Genomic DNA, 20,000 nt, shown 5'->3' on the forward strand with positions numbered 1-20,000 from the left:
TTCTGGACAACATGTTGCATTGGATTCTAGGCTTCCTCCAGAGCCACTAATCTCCCAGGGCCTTCAAGGGGGTACTGTTGGAACCCCCAGTCCCACATCGGACAGAGGGAGAAGAGAAGAGTGCTTTAAATAGAAATACCTCTCTCTAATTAATACCGAGGCCTTTTGTGATAAAACCCCACACCTGAGGATTGTGCAGGTGGTTAAGTGGGGACAGTATCGGTGTTGTTGGAGTGGGCCCTCGGCCCGTCAACCTGAAAATTTCCACATGGTATCAGAGCCAGGGGACGGGCCCGTACTGCCACGTGATTGGGTGGGTCCCCATTGGCCCCGCGTGATTGTCCACGTAGGCCAAAGATGCCACGTGTTTGGGTGGGTCCCCATTGGCCCCGCGTGATTGGGTGAGTCCCGACATGGCTCCACGTGTGACCCATAAGTGGGGTCTCACGTGCGGGGGAGTGTTGGAACCCCTAGTCCCACATCGGACAGAGGGAGAAGAGAAGAATGCTTTAAATAGAAATACCCCTCTCTAATTAATACCGAGGCCTTCTGTGATAAAACCCCACACTTGAGGATTGTACAGGTGGTTAAGTGGGGACAGTATCGGTGTTGTTGGAGTGGGCCCTCGGCCCGTCGACCTGAAAATTTCCACAGGTACAAGTGCATTAACAGCGTGTTCGACTTCTGAAAGTAAGGAATGAGCGTATGAGCTTCTCTAGATATTCACAGGTAAGAGAGCTTTATTTTGTAAGAAACTTTGTAAGCTAGCCCGGTGCATTTGTCACATTTTAACAATAGTTGGGCTAATCATATCATAAAATTAGATGATTCTCTATAAGAGCATCGCATTCACATTTCCTAGGCTTTGCGAACTATATTGTCCAATATGCAGATTGGCCCCAAATGACCTAAAATGCTAAAGAAACACCGCACTAGTGCATTCCATGTGATGGCAGTGCTAATCGAACCTTGCTTGCATATGGCATATATAATCGTATTGTATGTGATGGTATCAGGCTTCCTTCCCCTTACCAGCCTGAAGAAAAATCATTCAAAGTGGTATTGTAAGTTTCCAAATTCAGTCCCATCCTTATTTCCTCGATCTCGCTAACAATTCCATAAGCTTCTTCAAATCTGTTTGCCTTGAATAGACCGTCCAAAAACTCATTAGGGCGGCAACCACGGTTCATCATGTTGTACAGATGGAGGGCAGCCAACAAGGGTACCTGCTTTTGCAAAGCCATCAATAAGAGAGCTATATGTGGTCTTGGGGAGCCATTCCTCTCCATCTCATAGCAAACAGATACAGCATCCCCCATTTTTCCATTAGTGCAGAGATCATGTATCCGAGTAGTATATGCAACAATATTCGGCCTAAATCCCTCGCAAATCTTCCGCTTCCACAAGTCAAGAGGTTCGTGCACTCTCCCTTCCACAAAACTATTGAAGATAAGAGATCTGCAAGAAAATCAAGATCCTAAAGAGAATTTAGAGAGAGAAAGTTTCTAGAGAGAGATAGTGTTTGTGAAAGAATGATTCTCATTAAAACATTCCCAAAGTACAAAGTGTATATATACACATAAATACACAATAATGCTGACTAAACATTTTACACAACTAACTCTAACAAACCAAAACTTAACAATTAAGCTAAGTATCTGAGTACTATTCTAATGCATTATGCTCACGATTAGTAGATGGTCCTTCAATATCCTTAACACACCCCCTCAAGCTGAAGGGAGGAGAGCAAACTGAAAGCTTGTGATTGAGAGTAGCAAATCTGTTTGCAGGTAAGGATTTAGTAAAAATATCATCAACCTGAAAGAGAGTAGCAACATGATGAATGCTAATATGACCTTGAAGAACCTTCTCTCGGATGTAATGGTAATCAATCTCGACATGCTTTGTTCGAGCATGAAAAATTGGGTTCTTGGCTAATGCAATAGCACTCTGATTATCACAACAAATCACAAGAGTTTGTAAAAGAGGAAAAGAAATATCCGTCAATATTTTGCACACCCAGGTGATATCAGCAGCAGTATTAGTTAAGGCCCGATACTCTGCTTCAGTAGAAGACCGTGCCACAGTGGTTTGTTTCTTATCACTCCAAGAGATCAAATTAGGACTTAAGAAAACACAATAGCCACTAGTTGATCTTCGGTCTACTGTACAACCTGCCGAATCAGCATCAAACCAAGCTGTGAGACACTGTTTGCCTGGTTTAAACCATAATCCTGAATTAATGGTGCCCTTGAGGTACCTTAAAATCCTCTTAACAGCCTGGAGATGTATAGTTCAAGGAGCATGCATGTGCTGGCAAACATGATTCACTACAAAAGCCAGATCAAGTCGTGTCTAGGTCAAATACCAAATAGCACCAACAGTTGACCAATAAGATGTAGGATCGGAGAGCACAGAACCAAAGTGATCCAACTTAGCTGAACTCACTGGAGTAGAACAAGGTTTGGCACCAAGCATGTCTGATTTCTTAAGTAAATCCAAGGCATATTTGGATTGAATAAGAAAGAGATTGGTAGAGGATTGATGAACTTCAATGCTTAAGAAGTAATGGATATCTCCCAAATCTTTGACAGGAAACAAAGATTGCAACTTGGAGATGATGGACTGATAAATAGTAGTTGAGCTCCCAATTATGATGATATCATCCACATAGACGAGGATAAAGGTAATGGTAGAATCACGCTTGATGAAAAGACTAGTATCGTAAGAAGAAGAGAGAAAGCCAATGAAAGAATAGCACTGTAAAATGCTTCATACCAGGCCTTGGGTGCCTGTTTTAGACCATAGAGTGACCTCTTCAATTTACAAACATGATGCGGTTTAGGGTGATCAATAAAACCAGGAGGTTGCACCATGTAGACATCCTCTTTGAGATAGCCATGTAGAAATGCATTCCTCACATCCAATTGATGAATAAACCAATTATATGTGATGGTAATAGAGAGAAGAATTCGAATTGTAATGGGTTTAGCAACTGGCTAAAAGTCTCAGAGAAATCAAGACCTTCTTGTTGATGAAAACCTTTCGCTACAAGCCTGACTTTGTACTGTTCTATAAAGCCATCAGCCTTGTGTTTAAGTGTAAACACCCATTTACACCCAACCAAATTATAGTGAGGATTGGGGGGTACTAGTTCCCAAGTACCTGTGGACTGCAAGGCCTGAAATTCATCCTTCATTGTTGTTAACCAGTTTGAGTTCTTAGAGGCTTGAAGATAAGTGGTTGGTGTATGAGGAATAACAGTGAGAGAGTCAACAGTGGAAGAAAGAGAATGTTTAGTGGCAGTGAACACTTTAGGCTTGTGAATACCAACATTAGCCCTTGTAACCATGGGATGAGCATTAACAATGAGGGAAATGGAAGGACCAGTATCTATAGGTTAAAGTGTACCAGTATCTGTAGGTGGAGGTGCAGTAGTAGGTGAGGCAGTGGGTGGAGTAGATAAGGGGAAAACATGGGGTAGATGTGATGGAAATGATGGAGATGGAATCGGTATGGTAAAAGAAATAGGAGAGTCTAAAAGTGTAGTAGGTGATAAGTAGGAAGTGGGAAGGGAAAAAGTACTTTGCTTGAAAGGGAAGCAAGCTTCATCAAAGACAACATGTCTTGACATGTACATCTTATTGGTAATCGGATCTAAACATCTGTACCCACTATGATTCAAACTATACCCCAAAAATACACACAGCTTGCTCTTGGTGTCCAGTTTGTTAGAACTATAAGGTTGCAAACAAAGATAACATGCGTAACCAAAAGTCTTCAGAGTGTGATATTTAGGTGAAGCTTTGAATAATAATTCCCAGGGACAAGAGGAAGACTGAGATGTTAGCCTATTAATGAGATACACAGAAGTTTGAAATGCTTCAACCCAAAACTTAGAAGGCAAACCACTGTGAGATAACAGAGTCCTACCCATTTCCACAACATGTCTGTGTTTTCGCTGTGCACACCCATTCTATTCTGAAGTGTGAGGACAACTCAATTGATGGATTATACCTTGAGCATTAAGAAAATCTTGCAAAACAAAACTTAAAAATTCACCCTCTGAATCAAATCTCAGGCACTGGATCTTGGCATCAAACCAATTTTGAACTTTTAACGCAAAAGTTTGAAGTACAAAACATACATCAGATTTGAAGTGCAAATGGTATAACCAACTATATTTAATGAAATCATCAATGAGAATGAGATAGTATTTATATCCAGTACATAAAGGAATAGGGGAAAGACCCTATACATCAGCATGAATGATATGAAATGGCCTAGTGGAGGTACAAGGCAGAGTAGAAAATGGTAATCTAGAGGCCTTCCTCAATTGACAATCAAGACAAAAAGATTGTTTATGTACTGAACCAACAACAGGTAGATTACTTTTATTGACAACCTTATTTAACATTATACTAGAAGGATGTCCAAGCCTGTGATGCCATATATGAATGTCAGCTTGAGCTATCAGGAGAGCATGAGGTGAAATGGCAACACTAGATACAACATTAGATGCATTCCAATATAATGGATAGAGACCTCCTTCACTGGGGCCCTGGAAAAGCATCATCCCAGTTCTTAGGTCCTTGACATAGAATCCAAAAGGATCAAATGTCAGAGAACACCAATTGTCATGAACAAAACGATAGACTGAGAGCAAGTTATGAGACACTTTAGGAACTAAAAGAACATTATTTAGTCTAAACACAGCATTAGCAGTTCGAATAAGTGCAGATCTAGTATGAGAAATGCAGAAACCTTTACCATCACTGACAAACAGTTGTTCAGTACCAGTGTATAGAATTGTTGAATTAAGGGATACTGGATCAGGAGTGACATGATGCGAAGCACCACTATCAGTAAGCCAATAGCTTGGAGAAGATAAGCATGTCATGGCAGACATGCCTACATGAGTGTTGTTAAAGCCCGAAGATTGCTGAGACGCAAACTGTGAAAGACGACCATAAAAGAGGGCAAGATGACCAAGCTGATTACGCAGTTGACATGGATTAAGACGACCAAAGAAAACCGAGGAGGATCGATTCTGATTCGAAGCAGGACCAAGAACACCATAAAAAAGAATTGGAACCAGAAGGATTTTGTTGTGCTGTATAAGCATGAAAATGTGCGGAGGAGAAGGAAGATGATCGAGTCTGACGTTTCTGGAAAGAGATTTCTTTACTGAGAAGAAGACCGTGAAGTTCATCAGCATTCACATCTTCAGATCGCGTCTCGATGAAATCAACAAAGGATTTATACTCATCTAGTAAGCTAGAAAGAATGTAAGCAACAAGATCATTCTCAGAGATCAGCTCACCAGTAATAGCTAGTTTATCAGAGATATCTTTGATGGAATTGAGATAGTCAGTTAAAGAATAATCACCTTTTTGAATAGTTTGGATCTTAGATTGAAGACTGTGGACATGAGTGCGCGAAGCACCAGCAAATCAACGCTCAAACGACTGCTAAAGAGAATGCGAATCTTCCATTCCAATCGTCAGTGGAAGAAAATCCTCAGCCAGTGTAGAATTGATCAAAATCATCATAATCTGATCGCGTTCACACCAAACTTCATACTTTGAGTTGAGAATTTGAGAACCAGAAAAGTCACGAACAAACTCCGGTGGACAAGGATCTTCGCCATTGATAAGCCCTAAAAACTTGAATCGTTTCAAAACAGGAAGAAACAGACTACGCCAGGTAATGTAATTCTGACGATTGAGCTTAGTCGAAACCATTCCAGCAATATTCTGAATAGTAATTGAGGCAATCGAAGTGTTTGAAGAGCCATGAGAATTAGGGCCAGAAGAAATGGCAGGAGAAAGAGAATCAGAAGAATTTGTAGATGTCGCCATTGAATTAGCAAACAATTTGCAGAAAAGAAATAGGTAAGACCTGTTTGGGAAGTAGAAAAGAGCAAGAAAATGCACGGAAGCAAGAATCGAAGTTGTTAGACCGAGGCTCTGATACCATGTTGAAGATAAGAGATCTGCAAGAAATTTAAGATCCTAAAGAGAATTTAGAGAAAGAAAGTTTCTAGAGAGAGATAATGTTTGTGAAAGAATGATTCTCATTAAAACATTCCCAAAGTACAAAGTGTATATATACACATAAATACACAATAATGCTGACTAAGCATTTTACACAACTAACTCTAACAAACCAAAACTTAACAATTAAGCTAAGTATCTGAGTACTATTCTAATGTATTATGCTCATGATTAGTAGATGGTCCTTCAATATCCTTAACAAAAACAACCCTTTATCAAGAAAGCATAGGTGTGAACATTAGGGTTACATCCTCTCACGAACATTTGGGCCAAAACTGCAAGAGCAGACTCAAACGTTCCTCGTATCATTGATCATATTATTAATTTTTGAGTATATGATAACGTTACCTCTTATTCCCTTATCCACACCATTTCAACCAACAACTCCGAAGCCTCCTTATAATCTCACACTCTTTGCACACCCCATTCACCAATTCATTATAAACAAGGACAATGGGATCAATCCTCCAGCAAGCTCTCTAGCTTCCTCCACCTTCCCCCGTCTACACAATGCCAGACACTAAAGTCATGTAGCTCACAGCATCCGGCAAACAGCCCTTCTTCGACATTTCAACAGGATGTTTGCGAGCACCATCCACCCCATTGTTCTTACACATTGCCTTCAACAGAATGTTATAAGTATACACATTTGGCTCCATCCCCATCCTTCTACATATATATTCCTATATATCGGATTAAACAACTTATGACAATGATGATATAGAAGACATGAAATAAGGTAGGGTAGAACAACTAGTGTAGAAAAACAGAAAGAATAAGAAAACTTAGGGCAGAGAAGTAAGAATTTGCATAAATTTGTGTAACGTTTAAAACAATAAGTTAAATTTAAGTAGATGGTAGCATATTAAAGATTTCTTAATAGCTCTGCACAAAAATAAAAAATAAAAACATGTAATTTTGTTAGATAAACGCTCTAACTATGTAGGGCATTTGTAAAGCAGAAATGACTTCCGCATATTTAATTTTGGGAAATTTGGAAAAATAACTAAAATTCGGACCTTATATGGTATTATAGCCACACTTCTAAGTTTATGATAATTATAACCAAAAGTTGATCTGAAATTACTAATCTATCCTTACCAGCTAGAAACTTCTCTTTCGCTCTTAATTTTTAAAAAAACTTGTCGGCAAAGCCGACCTGCTAGTCATTGAACACAGATGGTGGCTATTGCCATGACTACGTCGTCGAGCCTAGTCTCCGTCTACCTAAATCTCGGTGTTCTTTTCCCTAATACCTTACCGACGTTGAGCTTCCTACCTGCTATAACCACCATGTAGGTTCTGTAAGCTCAACCTCTCTGTCTTCAACACTCACTGCAGCTCTGCCCCACCCCCACCTTCCTCTATTTTTTCTCCAACACACAATATAGCTCCGTCCCCCCACCCCCACCATGTGGGTTCCAGATGGCCACATGCCCCATAAAACCATCCCCAAAAAGTGGCTACAAACACCTTTTTTCTTGAATTATTTTCCACCCAGCTAGAAAAATTGATTATAATTTTTCACCCAAAATTATAAATTAAAAAAATGGAAAAAGTTTGGAGAGAAAAAGAAGAAGATGATGATGATGATAATGATGATGAATCAAGTCCAGCAGCTATCCAATACCAAATATGATAATCAGAGATAAAACTCAGATGGAAAATTTTGAAAATTTAGAAGAAAACTCAATACAACTCAACGATCATTTAATTTAGATACAAGTTAAAGAAGTTAAATTGATAATTATATGTTCTAATTCTACCGATTTCTTCCTTCTCCTCCATGTTTCTTCTCTTTTGAATACCCAGAAGCTAAAAGTTGAAGCTTTTTAAGACTAGAGATGGTAAGAAAAGAAGGCAGAGAGAGATAGGGAGGCAAAAACGCGTGTGAAATGAATGAACCAAGGCTCAGCTTTTCAATCTCAACTCCCCGTCAGAACTGACTTGGATGGATACTGGTTACAGGTGGGTTTAGAAAAACAGCATATAAGTATTCAGTGATTAAGGGTATAAAATTAAAATTATAGCTATAATGCTATTTGAAGTACAATTTTTGGTTATATTTCTAAATTTCCCTTTAATTTTTGACCATGCACTCCCTATTTCTTGTCTTTGATTATTTTTAATTTGGACACCTTAGATGCGGTCCCTAACTATCAATGTTCTTTGATTAAAATCTTTGTGATTTTTAGTTTTTGATTGAAGTCCCTGACATTAATATAATAATGTATTTCTATGTAGGTTATTATATTTTTAACTTAAAAATGAAATTTGTAGTTATTTATATTAATGAGATTTAAAATAAGACCCCATAATTTATTGTCACATCCCGGCCCAGGCCCCTACCACATCCCGGACTCGACTCCACTGTAGCACGATATTGTATACTTTGGGCCCCTACCACATGCTCACGATTTTGTTTTTGGGAACTCACATGAGAACTTCCCAGTGGGTCACCCATCATGGGAGTGCTCTCGCACGCTACTCGCTAACTTCGGAGTTCCCATGGAACCCAAAGCCAATGAGCTCCCAAAAAGCCTCGTGCTAGGTAGAGATGAGACAATCCACCCCTGGGCGATGTGGGATTTTACAATCCACCCCCTTAGGGGCCCGACATCTTCGTCGGCACACATTTGGCCAGGGATTGGCTCTGATACTAAATTGTCACATCCCGGCCTGGGCCCCCACCACATCCCGGGTTCGACTCCACCGTAGCACGATATTGTTCGCTTTGGGCCCCCACCACACCCTTGTTTCTAGGAACTCACATGAGAACTTCCTAGTGGGTCACCCATCATGGGAGTGCTCTCGCGCACTACTCGCTTAACTTCGGAGTTCTCATGGAACCCGAAGCCAGTGAGCTCCCAAAAGGCCTCGTGCTAGGTAGGGATGAGAATATACATATAAGGATTACATGATCCACTCCCCTCGACGATGTGGGATGTTACATTTATGGGATTAAAAAAATTAAAGATAAATTATACTCTCTAGTATATTGTGTGTGTATACATACACACACATGGGTACGTTCATAAAAAACTAACCAAAAAATATTGTACCAAAACATTTTTCAAAAAAAAAAAAAGGAAGATATTAGGCTTAATAACATTATTAAATTTCTTCTATTAAACTTGACATAGATACATTCTCAAATCAATGAAATAGAACGTACTCATATAAGTTTAAAAATAGATTAGAGAAAAGATTGAATGAATTTTATATAAAAAATGGGTACATTTTATATTAAAAAAAAGGGTACATTTTTCATATCACAAATTGGTATATTTAAGATTGGGTACATATTAATATTTTTATAAAAATTTAATGGGTACACACTTATTTCTAATTCTATTATTTATATTTTAGAAATGTTTGAATTGAAATTTAATTAGGAGTTTAATAAGGGTGTGAGTATTAAAACTCTAAATCAATTACTAATTTTTATTATAAAAATCATGTAACTTACATGTAATTCATTAATATATTAATGATAATGACTTTGATCAAAATCTAAAAACTAATAAGGTTTTAATCAATGAACATTAAAAATTAAGGACTGAATACTAATTTTTCTTTTTTAATTTATCCAATCTAAATGCCAAAACAATCCGTGGGGAAATGAAAAAGCTACACGAAAATAATAAATTAGAAAGAAAAAAAAAGTGAATAGAAGATTAACCTCAAGTGCCCAACTTCTTGCCATGCAAATTGCGTGATGACATCCCTAGTGAAGTGGTCCAAATGTGCCCTTTTAGCACTGACGGGAGCTGGGCCTCCTAGGGTTAAGCTCGGATCAACTGTATCCAAGCCACGCCCGAAAGCACCATACAAAAAGAACTCAGCTTCCAGATACTCTAAATTCAAAGGAAACTCCAAAAGATCGACGTCCGATTGCGTGACAGAGGAGGAGGAGTCGTCGTCGTGGTGGTCCAAAATCGATTCGGATGAGCAAGACAGTGGGAGGAGGATGAGAAAGGCAGCAATGGCGGTGGCTGTGGTGGCATAAGCAAATGTAGCCATGTTTGTTACAGTTTTGAGTGTGTCTCAGTGGGATTGACATGGTCATTTATATAGCATTCTGATGAGCTCATGAGTTTAATGCACATTTAAAAAGAAAAAGAAAAAAGAAAAATCTCATGAGATTGAGAACATCTGTCTTTGCATGCACGTTGGGTGTACGTGGCTGATGATTGGGGATGATTCTTTAAGAGAACAATGATTTCATGTTGAAAATTTTGCTACAATTTACTTTTTTAGGTAATATTTTTAATGATCGAAATCGTTTGGATAGAATATTATCAAGTATTTGTTGGAATAATATCAACAATCAATGATAATTTTATATATGCTAATAAATGATGAATGTATACAACTAACTTAACAGAGTATGAACACGAAATAATATTAAATAGAAACTAAAGATCAAGGCTTGCATACCGCAATGTCCTTGAAACAGATATTTCGCCCATACTCAGTGCTTGTAGTTCTACGGACGTCTGCTTCAACAGGATTCAACGATCAAGTTAAAATTCCAACACCAGAAAACTTAACTTCTGGCGATTTTCTTTGTAGTTCTCTCTGTAAGAATGTTTTGGATTGTAGAAGAAGAATTATGTTTTTCTGTGTTCTAAATGTCATGCAGATGGATGTATGTATAATATGATTATATATGCATGTTTGCAACAGGTATGGAAAAGAGATGCATCTGTTGGGAGACATCTTCTCATAGGGGTGGTTGCTTTCTACGTTCTTTCACCACACTTCAGACTTCATCTGAAATGATGAGTCTGTTGGTAAAAAATAATTAATTAAATCCTAAAATAATTTATTTAATTATTTAATCATTTTCGGATTTTGCTTGATTCCTTGAAGCGAAAAACATATGACGACGAATTAAGGAGAGAGGAACTGCTGAACCTTTTCCGTAGATTTCAAAGTACTGCACAAAAGGTAATATATATCTAATTTTTATGCTTTCTTGTAATTGGCTTTAGAATTCAAAATTTTTTGACCAATCTCTTCCATATCCATGGGGAATGTAAGAAGGGGTTGATGCTTGACAGTGAAGCCTGTCAGTCGGTTCCCAAAAATCCAAGGGGATCCCTTCATTCAACTTTGTGATTAACTTTGGAATTGTTAGTAGAAGCTTATGTTGTTTTGGATACGTCCCTTTGCTATGGCTTCTGCTAGGAATTAGTTGTTCATTTACTGAATATAGTTCTGAAGGATGTCAAGTATTACGTGTTCTAAGTTTTTCCGCCTTACCTAATATTGCAATGTGTTTCCTAGAATGGAGGGCAGGGTGTCTTTCCCCCTGGATTTGCACACCCGAAAGCCGATGGTGAAGACCCATTTGGGGATTCAAGGAGAATCGCCTGCAATAAGTGCGGCAATTTTCATGTCTGGGTGCTCACCAGGAAATCAAAATCTCAAGCACGGTGGTGCCAGGTTTTCGTTTACCTTTAAAGCGTTTAATGATGTTCTATTAGTTTGCATCTATCAAAGAGGGTTTAGCATCTTTAAAGATGATGCTGTTAGAGATTTTTTCGCCTGGTGCTGATGTACTCCTCTTTGTGGAATTTCTCTTTTGAAAGGATCGCAAAGATTTTCATCAAGCAAAAGATGGTGATGGGTGGGTTGAACAATCTTCCCAACCCTTCTTCTTTGGAATGTTGCAGAAGGTATGTGCATTTATATATGCTGGAGAAAGGTTGCTTTAGAATTTTGCGTTAAAAGAGAATAAAAAAGAACTATCACCAGTACAATTATAGTTTGCTGAAATTTACGTAATGCAAGATCATCCTTTTTTAAACAATGTTGTATGTGCATATAGATGCTCCATCCGCATTTGTTTGTGCGGATAGCAAGATATACAATGCTACTGAGTGGTATATTTGCCAGGTAATTCAATTTGAACTATTCTACTGAGTTTATCGTGGATATTCTTTTTCCTTTAGAATAACACTCAAGCCGCCTTCTGCACCCACACACAGTTTTTGTCACATTGAAAGCAGATGTGCATGAAGCTAAATTTTGTTGTAGGGAATGAGATGTCCAGCCAACACTCACAAGCCAAGTTTTCATGTTAACATTAGTGTGACCTCTAAGCATAATACTGGAAAGGGAACAAGTTCGGGGCAAAGAGGAGGTCAGATGCCAACATCGAACTTGGAAGAGAACATGACAGAGGAAGAATTCTTCGAGTGGTTACAGAATGCAGTGCAAACTGGCATGTTTGAAAATTTTGGTACCGGCACCTCCACTGAGAGCCCATCTGCCAAATCTGGACCTGGTACCAAGAGTGGTGGCAGCACCAGTGGCAGTGCTAACAAGAGAAAGAAAAAGGGAAAGAAATGGTGAGTATCCAAGTTGTTCCCGTTTGTTTCGCACTATCCAAGCATTAGTGATGCTGATTCCTGATAAGAAAGTTCATATGTTCAATGTTGGCCTGTTGGTATATTTTTTTTTTTTGCTTTTTTTTTTTTTTCAGAAGAGAATGCCTGAGGAAAGTTTGACATCATTAATCATAAGTATAGAATCCAATAACCATTAGTCTGCAACACCAGAGAGTTTGTATACCGTCTCATCATTCTTAATCGTCTTCATTTCTTCCATTATTTCCCCATTTTCACAAGAACGTAGACCGCTATATGAAAATTCGAGCTGCCAGAAATTAGGGTAGTTTATATTTCCGTGGCGGGTCAAGGCAATAATGTTGTTGCACTGCCTACATTTTGCACTTGGGTTTGTGTAGGGAGAGGAACTGGTTGGACGCAAGGAGTGATTAAAAAGCAAGTGATGTTGGGCAATGCATTACTATGTATATGGAGTTTATGAAACCATATAATTTGATGGATAGCTATTTACCTCATGGGATGAACCCTAATGAATACGATAACCCGCGACGGAGTTGATTTACTCCTTGTTATGCTCCCGATATGATCAGTTTGGTGGTTCATCTTTGAACTTGTGGTGTCGGAATTGGTTTTTCGATCTCCAATGGCTCGATTTGAATTTGATTCTTGACAGGGCAACTAATTTGGGTAGCAGTGTTGATTGAAATGTCTCGATACTAATCCGCCCTTGTTGCTAGTTAAATTTTGGACTTGCAAAACGACCCGTTTTGTACATTGGGTTCACAAGGGCAAAACTACGCTTAGACTAGGTTGAGCTACTGTCTGGTGCAAATTTTTTGGACAAATTAAGAGAATTGTTATTGGCGCTTCAAAATTTAATTGTGTTTTTTTTTTCTTTTTTTTTTAAATTAGCCTATCTCACGAAGCAAAATTGGTTCATTTCACCCTAATTGATCATAGATGGAGAAAAAAGAAAAGTTAATATTCCACCTCAGTGAAAATTTCAAGTTCCGCCTCAAAGCTAGTTATGTCATTAGGGTTTGGCTAATACGATATTGTTATATTCTTATAGCCTTATTTATTTATCGACTAAAGTCAGTTGATTAAAATAATGAGTCATCTGTTCTATAAAGAAAAAATCCTAAAATGTGAGAAGAAAAAGAATTAAAACAAAATTGATAAAGAAGGAAAACCAATTAAATGGACCGTTGGATATCTACCACGAAGAACTAGATGAATCAAATGTTGGAAATTATATATTGTAATATATAATTTTAATAATTGAATGAAAAATATTGTTAACCAATTTCTTAGAAAGGTTATATTTTTTTAGGTGTATTCCCTTGATAAGTGATGTATACTTATAAATGAAAAGTTACATCTCTTTAATAAGTCGAAATTGGATCCTATATAAACCCATGAAACCATTGGTATTATATATAGAAAATTAGAGTTAATTTTTACTCTTGAGAAATAGGGTTTCCCCACTTTGTTTCTCTCATGCTTCGTGAGTCAAATTTCGAGTCATGTCTTGAGAGTACGGAATGTATAAAGTTCGCCAGAGTCTGAAGATTGAAGTGCTTTGACTTCGGATTATAGATTGTTGGATCCTAGGAGATGGACGCCTACCGAACTACAAGCACAAGAGTAAGGGTGAAATTCTATCTTTAGGACATTGCATTTATGAAAGCCTCAATCTCCAAGTTTGTCAGTTATTCGAACTTTCTCTCTAGTTGTTTATATTAATCTCATATATAATTGATGTTGTGAATTTCTTTATGATTATTATCATTGGAATCATATTGTTATTTTTCATATTTTCTAATATTGCTCCAACAATCTAAAGATAGAAATTTATTTGGAGTAATTAGAAAAATATGCGATTGTAAGATGTATATGCAGTTTACGGGAAAAGCAAAAGGGAATGTAAGCATTAGTCTTTACTTGATTCGTGCCTTTTGCATGGTGTGATTTTAAAATCTGGCAGCTATTAAGGCAATAAGTCAGTACCTTTTGGTAAAGAAAGACTGAGAGACAGAAATGAATGGCGTGTCTGTTTAATACTTGTGTTTCATATACACAATCATGTTTGTAACTCTGATTTGAGGTTTTGCGATTATATGTTTTGACTTGATTGATAAATCTTTGAATAAAACTGAACATAAATATATGATAGTTAATAGTGCAGATTAGTATCAATTCGTGGGATAAGGTCCTCTTCAAGGAAAGGACTTCATCTAAATTTGATGCATTTAATTGATATACATGCGGCCAAGAACTTGTGGCAGAAAGATGAGAAATGGCGAATCAGTTTTTATAATCAATGGATTTAGAACCGCCAAACGGTTTGGCTAGCCATGGAGTTTGACTCATGCAGATACTCGTGTCTGTTGGTGGAAACATACCAGTATGTATAAATTAAACTATACGATCTCTTCAGTTTGGGTTCGTGATGATAAGGCCAAGGTGAACAGGTATGGTTGTTTATAATTGGTATGATTGTTTGATTTCGATGATGAGGACTTGGGGGTTCAGTCTCGCTTGCGCCTTTTAAAAATGGTTTCTTAACCATGTTGTTATGAAGTGTCCTACAAGAGAATCAAATTGATATGCAGTAGTACATTAGTTTAGAGAATCCTATTATTTAAAATGGAAGATGGAGCGGCTTCATGATCCAGACAAATCATGTCTTGATAAGAAAGATGCAAACCATTGCATATGCTTTGACGAAGCCATATATGGGCTTGATATGCCGGCTGATGTTTTTTACAGAAAAAACATGAAAAGGCATTTGGTGGAACCGAAAACAAATGTGGCTTTCCATTTGAATGAACGTATATGTAGCCAAGCAGCATTGTGCTTGTGGTGGCAAGTTCAGAAAATTAAAGTTTTTTTTTTTTTGGTCAAGGAAATTAAAGTTTGGTATCAATCAAATGGATTGATTTGCATATGCCACATGTTTCCATCCCATTTCAGAGTAGCGGTTGTGAAGCATCTTTCTTTGCAAAAGAGAAGGTTTTTCTTATGACATTATACATATGGCACCGAACTTGTTGTATAGTGTAGATGTGCGAGGGCTTCAAAGCCATAGTGATACGGAAACATGAATGTTTGAGGTTTTTGTTTCCCAATTAGCTATAAGATCATAATGCAATCTTTAATGTTGTGGCCGGGCATCTACGGATATAGGCTGTATGATATGCAAATTCATTGATTGAATTAGCACATATATAGAATGATGAGCAGTTCCTGATAAATGAGTAACATGTGAAGGCAACTACAAAAATGAGTCTTGCTCATAAGCTATGTTAGTCATGGATAAAACCAAAGCCAATTCCTTGCGAAGAATTACACATTAAAAGTGTGGGGGTCCTAGTCAAAGGAATGATGAGAGTAAGCATATAAAATTAAATTAAACATGATGATGCTTATTAAGTAAGCATATGAATAGTCATGCATGTTAGTCATAATAAGGAAATGATGGAAGCCAAGAAGTGCTTTTCCCATAATGGCTAGTGAGGCATGAAGGCCTAGGAAGATAGATACATAAGGTCTATCTTTGTTGTTTCCTACTTTTAAAAGAACAAAACATGTTCGATTTAACGATAACGTTAGAAATTAACCACAATTATCGAAGAATTGTGGGGGTAACTTATCTATTTTTGAGATATGAGATTTACTTACAAAGAATGGAAACGTAATTTGCTAATTGGATGAGACAATCAAAATGGCATCTCTTGTAATGAGTAATTGTTTAAGGTATGGTAAGGTTATAGACCTTCTACAGATACCTTAAATGTGGGGGAAGTCTACTTCCTAATGTTAGCAAATGGATTGTGCACACCATTAAAAATAGTCAACCTAGTAGTGGATCCAATTATTAAAGGTTAGACTAGAGAGTAAGTTGATCATGAAGGGGAATGAGGCTAAAGCCAACATAACTAATGAATCAGCCGAACGGAAACCTAACTTAGTTGATTGGAGATACCATGGTCTAAGTTCAATAGGCAAACTGGTTGGGCATGATTTAAAGAAGTTAACACATTATATACCTCATTCCTATGGTGGAAGAAGTGTGTTGTCTGCAGAAGTTTTAGGATGTATATTTATACTTAGACAGTGATATCTTATAAATAAGTGGAATAAAGCAGATTATTCTTAATCAGTGGTCACCTATGTGAGAGTAAAAGTGGGTCGCTTCTATGAGTATGAGATGGCTAATTTCTCTAAAGCTCTCATGAATCTGGGATTTGTTCAGGACCAAAATGAACACAACTGTATGAACCAGAATATATTAAGATTAGTGGTGTGTGTTGCTTATTGTCTTGGTTTACTACTACGGTGAACAATTCAAGATTCTATATTCACTGAGTCATCAAGTAAATCCGATAAGTGTTCACTAGGGTAGGTTCAAGTCCAAAAGACACATCTCCCGATGCATCTCTTATCCGCTTGTACTCTCAAATTCTTCCTAATTTTTCATTCATGTGGGATTGTTGGAAATTATATATTATAATATGAAATATTGTAATATATAATTTTAATAATTGAATGAAAAATATTGTTAACCAATTTCTTAGAAAGGTTATGTTGTTTAGGTGTATTCCCTTGATAAGTGATGTATACTTATAAATGAAAAGTTACATCTCTTTAATAAAGTAGAAATTGGATTCTATATAAACCCATGAAACCATTGGTATTATATATAGAAAATTAGAGTTAATTTTTACTCTTAAGAAATAAGGTTTCCCTACTTTGTTTCTCTCACGTTTCGTAAGTCAAATTCCGAGTAGGATGTATATTTATACTTTAAGACCATGCTAGACAAGGATGAAAGAGTCATTCGGCATCTTGTGATTAAGAGGGATGAGGCAATCACAGAAGACTGCCCTCCTCCCGAGTTTCACACCGTCGGTGGAGGTACAGATTCTGATGAAGACGAAGAGGATGATATGGAGTATGATGACGAAGAGTATGAAGATGACGATGAAGACGGGATTATTATCGTTGACGCTGACAATGACGATATAGAAGAAGATAGGGAACAAAGAAGGGTAGAACAACTAGTGTAGGAAAACCGGGATTGATATGAAAACTGAGGGCAGGGAAAGTGACAAATATTTTTGTATAAATTTGTGTAACGTTTCAAACAATAGATTATATTTAAGTAGATGGTAGCATATGAAAGATTTGTTTTGCTTTGTGTATCTTATTTGATTTAAATTTAAATAGCATATAAAAGATTTGTTTGGATTTGTGTATCTTATTTGATTTGAATTTAAATATACTAAAACGATTCCCATTTAAGTATATAAAAATATTGGATATTTAAATTCGATTTTTTTTTTTCAAAGGTAAGAATTTTATTAAATTTGAATAGAGATGTTTACATCAAAAGTCAATGTATTAAACAACCATTCAAGCTTAAGACCATTCCAACTATGAAAGCCCTCTTCCCTTACCACAAACGAAGCCACTAGATGTGCTGCCTTGTTACAAGTCTGAGGAGCGAAGATAAATTCTACTGACTATGAAAGCCCCATTCCCTTACCACAAACGAAGCAAGCTAGATGTGTTGTCTTGTTACAAGTTTGAGGAGCGAAGATAAATTCTACTAACCCCACTCTTCGTATGATGCCATATTAAATTCGATTCATAAAATTGTGTATGCTGTGCATCATAAGATACCACCTAATATTGAAAGTAATATAAAGTTATTTTGACTTGTGGTTCCGAAGTAGTTTTGTTTAGTTTGGTTTAGCTTAGTTTAATTTAGTTTAGTTTAGCTTAGTTTAGTTATGTTGTCTTGCCTAGCTAATGTTGTGGTCGCGCTGCAACGACATGGCTAGATATGGTTTTTGAATTGAGCGATGTGTTATTTGGTCTCATCTACCTAAGATGACTCTATATGGTCTCACTTCCGTGATAACTTTAAGTGGCCTTGCCATTCAATGGTGACCCTTCGCAGTTGCTGATACAAATATGTTATATTTATCGTTCTGTGACAGTTTGTATGGTGGCGTGTGAAATTTTCGTACATGTGGTAGCCGACTAGAGGTTTACTATTGTTGTCTTGCTTAAGCAAATTCTCCTCCATATCATTTTCTTGATCATTGGAGCATTGTACCCAATTGGCACCTATGTATCGTTTGAGATGATTAATGAAATACCAATCTATCGTTGCTTGTCAAACAAAAATTCCCCTCAAAATAGTTAATTACAATGGATAAGTTTCATTAATGTCTGATTCACTTAATTCCCAGTTCCCTCCAGGTAAAAAATCTAATATAACAAGTTGTTTATTTTAATTCAATCCACACAAAGCCTAAATAGCATTACTTGAAAAAGAAGCTTCTATTTTATCTATGAGATAGGATCAGGGGGTTAATATTTTGACATTTCTTTTGCACTTTTGAAATTACAATCCACATCATCATTCATTAAATGACATGAGCGATGACATGAATTATAACTAATATAATACATAAATAAATAAAGATTAAAACTGGGAATTTCCTCAAACAGCAGAAACTCTAGAAGCCTATTTGTCTCTTGGGATTGGCAGCCAAAGTCAAAGTACATCTATGGAGATTACCTTGAATTCCAACGACGTGATTAATTGTACAATGTTAAACTATCTGCAAACGTGAACAAGGAGGGAGGAAACCCTCCATTGCTTTGGTGAATTTAAGTAGTTTGATAATAGACTATATTAGAAATAGAAGTATGAAATTAAGTAATTTAAAACTTTGGAACATCAATTTGACTTGGTATGAATAAATTGGTATGAAATTTCAAATTGATATGAGATAAAAAAAATTTCAATTTCAATTGATATGAAATTAGAGAATAAAATTTTAGGCGAAAAGCCCAAATTTCAGTCCATAGCTCAAAATTTTCAAATTTCAACCCAAAAATTCAAAAGCCCAAAACCTAAAATCCAATCCTGATCCATTCCAAAATACTGAAAACATTTCGAAAATCTTAAAAATTGGGAATACCAAAATTTTGGTTTGAGATTGGTCTTCAAATTCCCATCTAGAAAATTTTCAGTTTGGGATCCCCGAACCACCCCTAGGATATACTTCTATACTACTATACAAAGCGCGTAGCCCCATTTGGGGTTACAGGCTTCACCAAAATGTTTTGTACAGAAATACCCCCCAAACAAAAAATTTTAAAAGTAACCCAAAATAAAGCGTCAAATAATGCAAGGGTATTTACGTCATATAAATAGTGTTTTTTATAGTTATTTTTTTTAGTACCCCACAATGGGCTAGCAATAATTAGATTCACTCAGTTGTTTATTAAATATTATTTTTCTATTTTTAAACACGTTCAAAACATCTTATGAGATGTGTAGTGCCGGTTATCAAAAATGTCTTTCACACGCACATAATAATGTGATTCAATTAGTTGTCAAATAATTGTTTTTTATTTTTAACAAACAATATTATTTACACTAAGGTTGAGAGGGATGAGCTTAGCCTCACAGTAGACTAATAATAATGTGATTCAAAAAATATGTAATCGTGCGTAGCATGCCGTGATTCAAAAAATATTTTTTGCACGCGCCTAAGCGCAT

The 20,000-nt window shown here is 36.8% G+C and overlaps 1 protein-coding gene and 1 pseudogene across 2 annotated transcripts in view; one reads left to right on the top strand and one right to left on the bottom strand.

The window, feature by feature from the left end:
• Positions 1-12,500, top strand: part of LOC137731546 (uncharacterized) — a 35,239-nt gene extending 22,739 nt beyond the window's left edge. The window contains exons 9-10 of one of the 2 annotated variants that reach the window (XM_068470674.2): positions 11,893-11,960; positions 12,102-12,500. In XM_068470674.2, coding sequence (XP_068326775.1) covers positions 11,893-11,960; positions 12,102-12,419 — 386 coding nt within the window. In that variant the 3' untranslated portion in view covers positions 12,420-12,500. The other variant, XM_088687250.1, reaches the window with a different exon arrangement.
• LOC137731171 (uncharacterized) lies at positions 662-10,079 on the bottom strand (annotated as a pseudogene).
• Positions 12,501-20,000: the final 7,500 nt, after the last annotated feature.

This window comes from Pyrus communis, chromosome 16 (assembly GCF_041283825.1).
Source record: "Pyrus communis isolate YQ-2024b chromosome 16, ASM4128382v1, whole genome shotgun sequence".
Taxonomy (NCBI): Eukaryota; Viridiplantae; Streptophyta; class Magnoliopsida; order Rosales; family Rosaceae; genus Pyrus; species Pyrus communis.